Source organism: Orcinus orca, chromosome 16 (genome assembly GCF_937001465.1).
Source record: "Orcinus orca chromosome 16, mOrcOrc1.1, whole genome shotgun sequence".
Taxonomy (NCBI): Eukaryota; Metazoa; Chordata; class Mammalia; order Artiodactyla; family Delphinidae; genus Orcinus; species Orcinus orca.
In genome coordinates this window covers 16,105,921-16,118,906 of record NC_064574.1, presented here as the reverse complement: position 1 = coordinate 16,118,906, position 12,986 = coordinate 16,105,921, and the positions used below count along the sequence as shown (strand labels likewise).

At 38.3% G+C, this 12,986-nt stretch overlaps 1 protein-coding gene across 1 annotated transcript in view; it reads left to right on the top strand.

Annotated features, from left to right (window-relative positions):
* Positions 1-12,986, top strand: part of STK4 (serine/threonine kinase 4) — a 90,798-nt gene that overhangs the window by 47,406 nt on the left and 30,406 nt on the right. Inside the window, 1 exon segment of the mRNA XM_004272892.4 lies at positions 4,185-4,342. Within this exon segment, the coding sequence (XP_004272940.2) occupies positions 4,185-4,342 (158 nt within the window).

Sequence of the window (12,986 nt, the reverse complement as noted above, 5' to 3'; positions counted from 1 at the left end):
TATTGTGTGTATCTTCAAAAAAAGGAGATATTCTGTTTTGTGTGTATTTCCTAAGAAAGAGGATAAAGTTCTTCCTTGGTATAGGTGGGGGATTGTTTCCAGGACCCACCACGGGTACCAGAATCCACAGATGCTTGCAGATGCTCAAGTCCCTTATATGAAGCAGCATAGTATTTGCATATAACCTTCACGTATCTTCCTGTATACTTTAAATCATCTCTAGATTACTTATAATACCTAATACAATGTAAATGTTATGTAAATAGTTGTAAATATAATATAACTGACATGTAAATAGTTGCTGGCTTGGAGCAAATTCTAGTTTTGCTTTTTGGAACTGTCTGGATTTTTTTTTTTTTTAATATTTTCGAGTCCTGGTTGGTTGAATCCACAGATGCAGAACCTGCAGATACAGAGTCAACTGTACCCTCTTTTATTACCACAATACAGTTGTCAGGTGGTGATTTTTCTAAAGAAGAGCTTTTCCCTTCTCTCCTAACCCCCTTCACTTTTAGATTATTACTCTGAGCTCATGGACTCTTTTTATTCAGTGTTTTTTGTTTTGTTTTGTTTTGTTTTTGATGCTCAGTGTCCCAGAATTTACCGGTGGGAGCCTCTCAAGGTGGCTTCTGTGTCCTATTGATATGTCCGCGTCAGTTTGTGAGTACTTGTTTTTTTTGGCACAAAGAAGATATTCCAGGCTCGCTTTGTACTTTTCCTGCCCTAGACCTGGAATCAGCTATTTCTCTTAAGAAGGCTTAGCTCCTTGTGGTGGGGAATGGTATTTGGAAACCAAAATCTGAGTGCTCATTGCTAATGGGGTAGCCATCGCTTCAAGACCTTTTAATAAAAACAGCTCAGCAAAAATCTTTTTAATAAATCATGAGTTCATGTTGATACCTCGGTTTAAATTCAACACACCAGCATTTTTTGTACCTTCTTCAGTTTCATATTTTGATAATTAAATATTGCCAGATCCCCTTCATAGGGCTTGTACTACTTTGCATCCAGATTCAGCAACGTATGAGAGTGCCTGTGTTGCCACATCCTTACCAGCAGATGGGGTGTTATCAAGCTTTTGACTTTTGCCAAATTGAAATGTAAGAAATCGCATCTCCAAGTAATTTTGATTTGAATTTCTCTCATGAGTGAACCTACACGTTTTTTTCATGTTTAAGGACTAATTGGGTATCTTTGTGTGTATACTATCTTTAGCCCATGTTTCTACCTTTTTTTGGGTCTTCTTTTCCTTAATTTTTGGAATTCTTTATATATTTGGGAGCTTATCTTCCTAAGATATAAAGAACTCTAAAATTTATTTTTAAAAGAAAATTTTTTTAAAACCTTTATGGTTACTTGTTGCCAATATTCGAGTTCGTCATTTGTCTTTCATCTTGGCTTATAGTGAATGTGTGCTTAATTTTTATTTTTTAATTTATTTTATTTTTGGCCGTGCGTCAGGTCTTAGTTGCAGCAGATGGGATCTTCGTTGAGGCATGCATGATCTTCCGTTGCGGGGTGCGGGCTCTTCCTTGTGGTGCGTGGGCTTCTCTCTAATTGTGGCACACAGGCTTAGTTGCCCTGCGGCATGTGGGATCTTAGTTCCCCGACCACAGTTCGAACCTGTGTCCCCTGCATTGGAAGGTGGATTCTTAACCACTGGACCACCAGGGAAGTCCCTATTTGTGCTTATTAATTTTTAAAAATCTGTGATATTTCCTTCACACAAAGAAAACATCCTTTTTGTTTTTTTAATTGCATCTGGGTTTTTGTCATGGTATGTTAAAAAGCCTTTTTCCTCATTCAGGTTTTAAACACATTGCATTCACACATGTTTTCTTCTAGTACTTATGGCTTCCATTTTTATAGTTAGAGCTCTTATCCATTTGGAGTTTTCCTGGTTGAAGGTATGAGGTGTGGATACAACTTAATCTTTTTTCAAACAGCTCTCCAGTTGTTTGGATATCCATTTGGGCTTTCTACTTCGTTTCTAGACTTTCTATTCTCTTCAGCTGGTCTGAACCTAGTATCTGGTCCGGATTTGTTTTATGGCTGCACCGTGTGGCATCTTAGTTCCCCAACCAGGGATCGAATCCACACCCCCTGCATTGGGAGCGTGAAGTCTTAACCACTGGACTGCCAGGGAAGTCGCAGAATATTTTGTATAAAAGTACACTGCCTACTGCGTATTTCAGCGGTCTATAGCACTGTCACAGCTGCTCGGCTCAGGAGGCCCTCTAAACACCCCTTCTGATGTGTAGGATTATGGGTAGGCTTGCTACAGAGTTGCCTCCAAGCCAACCTTCTCCTTGGTCGTCCCAGAGGAAGGCACTGATCAAAAGGACTTTCCATCCGAACTTGTCAGGAAATCCAGAACACCCCCATTTTTACAAGTTTTGTTGCATTTCCTTCAGAACTGTATTATGAAATAATAACTTAAATTTAATTTAAAAAGTAAACAAAATAAGCGTGAAAAGCACTTAACATCGTACATAGAACAGACAGAACAAAACAGACATTCAGCACATAATTGTTGACTGGTCCTAGCACATATTGTGTTTGATCCCTAATAAATGAGGGGGCAACAGTGAAGTAAGCTATTGGCAGCATCTGGAAGTGGGCAAATCGAGATTGGCTGCTGTTGAACTTGGCAGTGGTGATGGTGAGTAAGATGACAAATATCTGAGAGGCAGTCAGGGCGCTGGCTCGAAACTGGGACTAGGCAGATGTCAAGAGATAAGACTGCCTGGAACAAGGGTTCTTGGAGAGGAAACACTTGCTGTTCTTTATCTCCTGGACCGTTACCCATTCACTTCTTAAGGCTCTGAACCTTCTGGTCTTTTTTTCTGGTTGCTGGGGGAAAAGGCAGTATAAATCCACGTGTTCATGCAATGTACTGAAAAAAAAACTTCTGTACTTCCCAGTATAAGACTGCCGTGAAATAGGTGCATTCAGCTAACTAGGTTTTTAAGTCATGCCAGGTAAAGTTATTCTTTTGGTGATTGTTACTAGTTCTAACTAGTAACTGCTGTATTCTGCTCTCATATGGTAACTGCTCTTACATAACTACTGATTCTGCTCTGCTATATAGCTACCCTGCTATGTGACTGCTAACCTAAGCCCTTCTACCAGTCTTCCCTGACCACCCATCTTGCAAGATTTCTTCATCTCCTGGGCACATGTAACTCTTACAATCAGTTCTATCTATTTAATATTTATCCTATACTGTCTTCTTTTAAAAAATATTTAAAAGAATTAAATAAAATCACCTATAATCCTACTATCAGAGACAAATCCTGTTAACATTTTGGTATATTTTTTTCTAGTCTTTTTTTTTGCTCCTATGTGTATGATTTTACAGAGTTGAGATTGTACTGTATATATAATATCTTATTTTTTCTCCTTTATCATAAACCATTTGTAAATAGTATTTTAAAAGTTATATAGGGCTTCCCTGGTGGCGCAGTGGTTGAGAGTCCGCCTGCCGATGCAGGGGATGCAGGTTCGTGCCCCGGTCCGGGAAGATCCCACATGCCGCGGAGCGGCTGGGCCCATGAGCCATGGCCGCTGAGCCTGCGCCTCTGGAGCCTGTGCTCCGCAACGGGAGAGGCCACAAGAGTGAGAGGCCTGCGTACCGCCAAAAAAAAAAAAAAGTTATGTAATATTTCATGGAGTGGGTTGTGATTCACTTAGATTTTCTTTTTCATGCCTATTTTTCTCATTATTCAAATTAGATTATGATTTTGCCAAGGGAAATCAATCACTATGATATCATCCCCCCTTCCTGACTCTAATTCCTGTAGAGCATATTATATATGTAAATGATTAATAAATATTTTGGCTTGCTTCTCAGTTTTCGGTCTAAATGTTATAGGAACTCTTTGCTATAGGGGATCCAGAAGGTATTACTTGTAGCTGATGTAGAGTTATTGCATCACCAAGTCTTCCCATTTAGAAAAAGGGACCCTGGGGGGGGCTATGAATCCTCTGAAATTCTATGAAAAGTATTTTGAGTGAGCATTTGTGCTTTTTCCTATAGTTTTCACTAGAATCTTGAAGGACTCTTTATCTAACAAAAAGCCACTGATTCCATGACCTTAGCCCATCTGGAGACAGATCCATTTACTAAACTTATCTGAAATCTGAGATACTGTATTTCACCTTTTGTTTTTCTTGGTTTTCAGGAAGGGATGAGACCATGCAGCCTGCAAGACCATCTTTCCTTGAATACTTTGAACAAAAAGAAAAGGAAAATCAAATCAACAGCTTTGGCAAGAGTGTCCCTGGCCCACTGAAGAACTCTTCAGATTGGAAAGTTCCACAGGATGGAGACTATGAGTTCGTAAGTAGACTTGGAAGCAGATGGTCATGTCTGCGGGGGAAAGTTGTTTGAAATATCACACATCCAATTCTGTCATTTCACTGAAAGTGCAAAGTGCTTGAGCATTTTATTGTGCAGCTCACAGCTCCTCTAAACGCGCCTGGCGGCAGCTCCTGCACTAACAGCCTCAGGAGTCTGAGACAACATTTTGACTGACATTTGGGCTGTTCCGAGGGCCCCCAATTAATTAGTGGCATCTTTTTTGGTTTAGTAATTATTTATTCACTTGCCATTTTTCCTTTTATTGAGTTTGAATTTGTTAATGGTAAAAGAAATATTTAGTCATCCAGTGAAGATGCACTGTCTTTACTGGTTTATCTGGGATTGTGATTTTATATTTAAGAATTAGACTGGAGGGCAGTTAGCGCTATTTTGTAGTGTCTTTGTTGTTTGGCTAACCATTATCCTAATTTCAGTCTCTCTGAGAGGATTATTCTGGATTTTGTCCGAGGCTGGATATTACATAATTCCAAAGTTTCATAGGAAAAACAGGGTGTGTATTTCCTCTTTCTGCTGTGGAACATTTCTCCCTCAACCACAGACACTTGTTAATGTTCACAGAGATTTAATGTGTAGAGGCAGTAAAAAAAAAAAAAATGTGCAAAAAAAAAAAGCTAAGGAGTCTGCATTCCTTTTCTAGAAAAGGATTTTCTCTTTAGGAGTATTTAATTTTTACACTCTTAAATTCTGTCATAATTCTGTTGTTTATAAGAACTTAGTTTGCACATTAGATTTGGATTTGGGGAGGCTCTCTAGTCCTGGCTTTCTCCTATCCTACTGACCGGTCTAGAGGAAATGATGTCATTCTTCCATAACATAGTTTCTGCTTTTGTTGAGTAACAGGAATGTCATAGTTTATACAACTAATGATAGAGATCTTTTGAGGACCAGAATAATTCACCTGAGGTTAGTCCCTGAACCCATGTTAGGACCCAAGTTCATTTGTTTTATCATCTGTTTGTTCACTCATTTATTTATTAGCTCTTTGAGTGCCAGTATGTGCTGGACACTCTTCTAGGGATATAGTAGTGAACAGAACAGTCAAAAACTCATCCCTCTTGGAGGTTTCATTTTAGAAGAAGGAAAATAAGGAAGTAAAATGTTTAGTGTGTCAGATAGTGGTAAGTGTTGTAGCAAGTTTGAAGTAGGAAAAGGAGATTGGTGGGGAGGGGAAGGAGAGGGAGACGGAGGGAGTGTGTGTGTGTGTAAATTTGTAGCAATTTAAAATAATGAGTTAAGGAAGTTCTCATTGGTAAGAAGATGAGAGAGTGAACTTCGTGACTACCCAGAGAAAGAGCTTTCCAGGCAGCTGGAATAGCAAATGTAAAGGTCCTGAGGCAGGAACTTGCTTAGTGTGTTTGCAGAACAGTGAAGTGAATAGTATGTTTGGAATGGCATCAAGGAGATGTGTTGTAGCAGGAAATGAGATCAGAGATGTAATGGGGAGTCAGACAACGTTAGGGCTTTTGTGTAATAATAAGGACTTTAGCTTTTAGTCTGAATGAAATGGAAAGCTACTGACAAGATGTGACTTGATCCTACTTACGTTTTGAAAACATTGTATTGGTTGCTATATTAATGCACTACAGGAAGACTAGATTTTGTGAACACAGGTGTAGTGTTGTTACCTACTATATAGAAGAGGCCAAATATGGGGCACGTCTGCTGCCATTCCTCTCTTCTAGGTCTTTGGCATTCATATTTTCCACTGAGTCAGGATTCACCTTCAGAATCCTTCTTAACACAGTGTTCCAGGCCGACACTGTTAATCAGAGTAGACTCAGAGATTTGAATCTTCATGTTTGCGATTCCATGTTGCCTCTGTAGTTGTCGTGGACATCTTTGTAAGGACTGATTTTCTCAGTTTAGTGAGTCTTTAGGTAAAGATGAAACAACTTCTGGGTACCAAATCACATCACCATTGTGATATAATGCTTAAGAATCCTCAAATCTGTATTCCCAGGTCTAGTTAATGATCCTGAGATTCCAGTCACTTTAAGCTAATCATTAATTTGGGATCAGCAGTTCCAGTGTTTGAAGAATTCACTTCTCTCTGCCATAGCCTTCCCATACTAAGATCATTGCCAGAGAACTTATTTTGATAGGCAAGCTACTTATGCAAAGGGGCTTTAGTAGGTCTTTAGAGAGAGAGCTTTTTATCTGGGAAGGAGATGACTGTTGGAGGGAGTGGGCCCATGAGCACAGTGACTAGGTTAGCACATTGCCCAACCTGTATTATTCCTGGCTGGTGCAGGAGAAAGGTCCTGAGACTTATCAGAGGTTATAAACTGGCATCATCCAGCCCACACACCATTTTTGTGTGTCCTCCACAGTGTTTAAAAGTTTTAAATTAGTTGCCTATGTTTAAAAATTGAGAGCTTCTACATGAAATGTCGGCACTCCAGCTGATTTTGAAAGCTTGGAAGAGCTGACCGTAAAAGACCTGCATTTTTCGTTGATGGCTGTCTGGAGCTGAGTAGCAGCTGCCTCTTCGGGTCTGACCTCTCTAGTTCTCCTCAAGATCTGATCGACTTCACTCACTTGTATTAAGTATCTAACCTGTCTGGCATTTTTAGGACATTTGATCTGGGGACTCGTGCTCTAAATTATTTGGATTTGTATATGTCCACAGTGTGTCTGAGCCAACCCATCCTGACATATAAAATTTTATTCTAATTTTACCTTGAAAATTTCAGGAGAATTTATTTTAAAATTCTCTTTTAAGAGAATTTCAAGATAAACAATGAAAGACAGTTGAGGTGGAGTATATATGAGCTACTACACCAAAAAGTTCCAAAGAGCAGATGAAAACTATTTTTAATGCCTTGATATTCTTGCTGTATCACCTTCATCCCAAATCAAGCATTTAAAATAATAGTCTCAAAGAGTGTTTCCCAAAGTGTGATTCCCAGGCCAGCAGTGTCAGCATCACCTGGAAACCTGTTGGAAATGGTTTCTCAGGCCACACCCGAGACACACTAAATCAGAATCTCTGGAGACAGTGCCCAGTAATCTGTGTTTTAACCTACCTTATGCATGATCCTAACCTGCTAAATTCACATAAATTTCTTCTTTCTTTCCTGTTAGGTACTATAGAAATTCTAAAATCACATGTATTCATATTTTATTAACATTGCATGACTTTAAAATTTCCTTTTTACTCCCCTTTTGAGTCTCCTGTACTCTTATTGGAGGTACCAAAGCAGTACCGAAAATCAGGAAAATGTACATTTGAAAGTGACATCTGGCATAGAAGGAACCAGTTTGTTGAGTGAACAAAGTGTTCTGAGTAACCTCACTAAGCTTGAAGAAGGATGTGTGTCAGACTAGCTGTCCTGTTCCCCCCAACCGTCTCTTAGAGACTTTCTGATTTCCCAGCGGGCAGTATTTAGTTATAAAGAAGATATTCTCTTTCTTCCTGTGAAGACAATTGCTATTTTGAAATGAAACTTTTTGCCCAAAATGGCAAATGGGAAGTAACTAAATCATCAACAGTGGCAGAACTTGATACTGACAAAAAACTACATATTTTCATCTGAAACTGAATTCTTGTTGCATTTCTAAAATTGAATTGCCTTATTTGCCAAATTGAAAAAGCAACAAAGATTTCCTTTAATTTTTGAGGCATATTAAAGTGTAAATAAAAAGTGCTTGCAAATGCAATATTCTCTCCAATTAGTATTTCATAGTCTATAAACAGATGCATTTTTGGAAATGAATGTTGCTTTTATGAGAATTCAAACCCTCCCATTTTGCCATCGTAAAGCCACAAAAAGCTGTCAACTTAAACCCACTTTGGCTCATAGATCTTCCAAAAACACACTGTAATATTTTCGTCTAAGAAGGCTTAGTACCAAGAGGGCGAACAAGACAGACAAGACCCAGGCTCTCCTGGAGTTGACTGTGGTGAGGGAAACAGACCTTAAGTCAGGTAATATACCAGTTCAGGTAATAGTGGCTATTTTAAAAAAAAAAGCACAGTAAGAGATAGTGTGAGAGAAGGCCTTGCAGAGAGATGGGACATTCAACAAGACCTGAATAAAGAGGGGAAGCCAGGCATGGGAAGGGGGAGGGAAGAAGTACAAAGTCTGAAGCAGGACACGGTGAGTGTATGTAAGGAGCAGAATGACACACAGGGTAGCAGTCCATCATAAACACATCAGTAATCCCAATACACACGAGTGCATTAAAATCACTGCACTCGTGAATGTGGAGACTCTGGATAAAATAACTCTGGATAAAAATAACAGTCAAAATTCAGCGAAATACTGTTTATAAGAGATATAGCTAAAAGAAAATATCACCAAAAAGTTTAAAACAGAGGAATGGAAAAAGATATGGTAGGCAAATATTCCTAAAAGAAAGTCGGTGAAACAATATTAATATCAGATAAGATAGAATCCAAGACAAAGGAACATTACCTGGGAAAGGGGCATATTTTAAGTTGCTAAAAGGTGTGCTTGATCCAGAGGACAAAAGTCATGAACCTATACAAAGCATATATATTTATCCCAAACCAATAGAAATACAAGGAGCAATGAGAAAACTGCAGTCATAGTTGATGGCTTACATATTCTTCTCTCAAAATTTGATACTTCTGTTAGATAAAAAACCAAAACTAACACAATGAACACGGTTGATAAAACAGAAAATAGGAACACTTTTCAAATATTCGTGAAAATTTTAAAACATATATGGAATATTCACAAAATTTGACTATGTTTTAAAGTGCTTGAAAAAAATCTCAGTACAGAAGTCATCCAGGCCACATTCACCAACTATAATAAATAAAATTGGAAATTAACAAGAATAAAGTAGCCAAAGCCACTTCAGTACACTTGGAAATGTAAAAGTATATTTCTGAATAATTCTTGTTTTAAAGATAAAATCAAAACAGAAATTGTAAAATGTTGAGAAATGAATTATAAGAACCGCACAAAATCCAGATCACTGTCATTTAAACCTGTGGGATGAAGCAAAAACGGTATTCATAGGAAGATTCATAGCCTTAATTGTATTTTCTTTTTAGAATACAAGAAAGATTGTAAATAAGACAAAAATAAAGGTAAAAGCAGAATTTAATGAAATAGAAAACAAACAAAATTTGGGTCAGTAAAACCAAAAGTTGGTTCTTTGAAAGGAACCGACATTTGGCAGAATTGATCAAATTAAAAAGGAAGAAGATACCCTAAACTATAGTAGAGGAAAGGGGAGAGAATGTTACTAGAGATAGAACAATGTAAGAATGGGAAGAGAATATTATTGTTTAAAATTTTATATCATTATATTTGAGAACCTAGATAACCAGATGTTTAAACATTATACCATAGTTAGTTCCTATATGGAAGTGTAATTGCATAAAAATATCCAAGATACTTTTGAAAAAGAAGACAATGAGGTTGGATTTATATGTATAACACCACAATAACAAAAGCATTGTGATATTGCCAGAAGAAAACACAGATCAATGGTAAGAGGATAGAGCTGAGAAATATACCTGTGTATATTATAGGAATTTATTATATAATAATGATAAAATGCAGAATAATGCAAGCTGTGTGATACCATTTGTGTAAATTTAAAAAAAACTGCAAACCATGCTACATATTTCTGTTATGTACACATGCACCTGTATAGATAAAAAAGATAGGATATAAAACTACTTGATAAGAGTCACTGCCTTTGAGGAGAAGAACTTCAGTTTTAACTGTTTTTAAAGTGGGAATGTATTACAATATTAACATATTACTCGCTTAAATTAAAAAAAATAGAGTGAGATATGTTTTTTTTTAATTCTATCAATACTTAGATTTCCCTGGTTTTAGTCTAAGTGGAATTAGCCAGAGCTTCTGCAGACCTAGATGAACCACAGTACTTTTCAGTCTTACTAACTTTGCAAGGATTGCTGATTATCAGCTCTTGGTATATTAGGTTTTGGAGCAAGTTCCCTATTTATTCAAATAAAGTTGTCTCCAGATTTCTTATGACTTATTCTTTAAAAAGAGTTGGTAATAGCCGGCCCCCACTTACTAATTCAACCTCTGTACACTGAAGTCCTCTTTGTGTGAACAGCCAAGACTGTAAGATCCTTGACGGCTGGGATTTTTATTCATCTCTGTATTCCTAACACCTTGCAATTGCCTAGCTTATTGTTAGTACATACTTTTCAGTTAAACTCAGAGGCAGTCTCTGGATTAATTCAACATATTTAGTCACTACCCTGAGAAAGTACATAGCGTAGCAGAAAAGACAATCAAATAATTTTGATACCTTGTGCTAATAATAGCTTACATTTATTGAGAACTTACTTTGTGCCAGGCATTGGTGTAAGATTCTTTAAGTATATTAGCTCAGTCCTTATAACCATCCCAGGAGGTAGGCAATGTTATTGCCATTTTATGGATGAGAACACTGAGTCTTAAAGGGAGTAAGTACTTGAATAAAGTTATACAGATAGTAAATGGCACAGCAGGGATTTGGCTCTAGAGCCTAGACTCTTAAACACCTACACTTTATGGCCTCTCTCTAGGCTATTCTGGTAAATTCTGTCCATAAAGTACATATAAAAACGTGTAGTAGGAGCCCAGAAGAGAGAGCAAGAACTTCAGTACAAAGAACCCCAGGGGAGGCATCAAGAAGTCTCATTTGAAGTGTATTTTGGGGTTTCTGTTCGTTTTTTGTTTTTTTTAATTTAATTAATTAATTTTTGGCTGCGTTGGGTCTTCGTTGCTGCGTGGGGGCTACTCTTGGTTAAAGTGCACGGGCTTCTCATTGCGGTGGCTTCTTTTGTTGTGGAGCATGGGCTTTAGGCGTGCAGGCTACAGTAGTTGTGGCACACAGGCTCAGTAGTTGTGGCGCATGGGCTTAGTTGCTCCGCAGCGTGTGGGATCTTCCTGGACCAGGGCTCAAACCCGTGTTCTCAACCACTGCGCCACCAGGGAAGCCCTTGAAGTGTGTTTTGAAAGATGAATAGGAATTCTCGAGCTAGAGGAGGAGGGAAAGGACATTGTAGGCACAGAGACGGAGAGAGGGAAGTGTGTGTGTGGAGGCATTAAGGGGTGTGGAATGGCCGGGAAGTCCTAAGTAATGGTGTTTGGAATCTAGGGGCATGGGTGTGCAAGGAAGGGGGGGGGGCGATGGTGAGCCCTTCAGGTGAAGTAAATTAGTGCCCAGTGTGCCCTTATTTTGGGGGGGAAATATTTAGTACACTTTTAGATTTTTCCTTGATGTATCAGAGAAATTAAAATAGAATCCTAATGCAGCACAAAGAGCTAAGCTAACATCCCCCTGAAGTTGTGTGATAATGGGTCCATCAGGATATAAAACCACCGAACTGTTAACTCAAAATTAATTTGATAAAAGTAACAGAACCTGAACAAGATTGATTGTTTAGGTTGCATGGATAGTTACAAGCCATTCAGATGGCTTTTTGTGGTAGGGAAGGATAAACTTTAGCACTGAGTTTTTCCCTGGAGGGAAAAAGCCTGTGATTTTATGAGACTTTATCATAACCATTCTTTCCTAGATCAGGGCTCCAAACAAGATTTATTTGGGGGCTTCCCTGGTGGCGCAGTGGTTGAGAGTCCGCCTGCCGTTGCATGGGACATGGGTTCGTGCCCCCGTCCGGGAAGATCCCACATGCAGCGGAGCGGCTGGGCCCGTGAGCCATGGCCGCTGAGCCTGCGCGTCCGGAGCCTGTGCTCCGCAACGGGAGAGGCCACAGCAGTGAGAGGCCCGCGTACCGCAAAAAAAAAAAGGATTTATTTGGGTTTTTATTATGAAGCTTTACTGAATTGTCAGGGCGTAATCAATTACTCATTTTTTATTAGATGACACTTTTTACTTTTGGCTGTATACTTTAGAAAGTAGACATTTGGTGGGAGATGAGAATTATTGCTACCTTATTTATAATTTAAACTCACGATTGATATGGTGGCAGAAATGTTTTATTTACTCATGTTTACATTACTACTCTTAAGGGTGCATCTTATGCTTTCAGGGAACCCAAGTATCTACAACTTGAAACTTTATCTGCCGTTTTGTAGAAACAAAAGAAACACTCCCCAAACGTCTGTCTTTTATTGTCCATTTATTTCAAGATGAGTTTTAAAAACGCACATCCTTAAATATCCCAGCCTCCATTAGTAAGATAGAATGTAATGAGTTCCCATCACTCGGCTATAACAATCATCAACTCGTGGCTATTTTTATTTTATCTAATCCTCCTCTTCCGCTGTTCACCACTCCTACCACATGGTTATTCTGAAGCAAATCCCAGGCATATTTCATTTTAAATATTTCCATACATACCTATAAAAGAGTAAAGATCCCTTTACAAAAACATAACCACAATACCATCATCATACCTTTAAAAATTAAGAATAATAATTCTTTAATCCCATAAAATACCTTGTCGATGTTCAGTTTTCCCCAGTCATCTCATGCTATTTTCTCATTTGCTTTCTGATTTTAGATATTGCTTTTTATTGTTTCTCTTTATAATTATACAAACTAATTCGTTCCAAAGGCAAACTACAAAACAAAGTTATTCAGATTTGGCTTCTGTCCCTATTCCCTCTACTTTGTTTCCTCCTTTTTTGTTGTT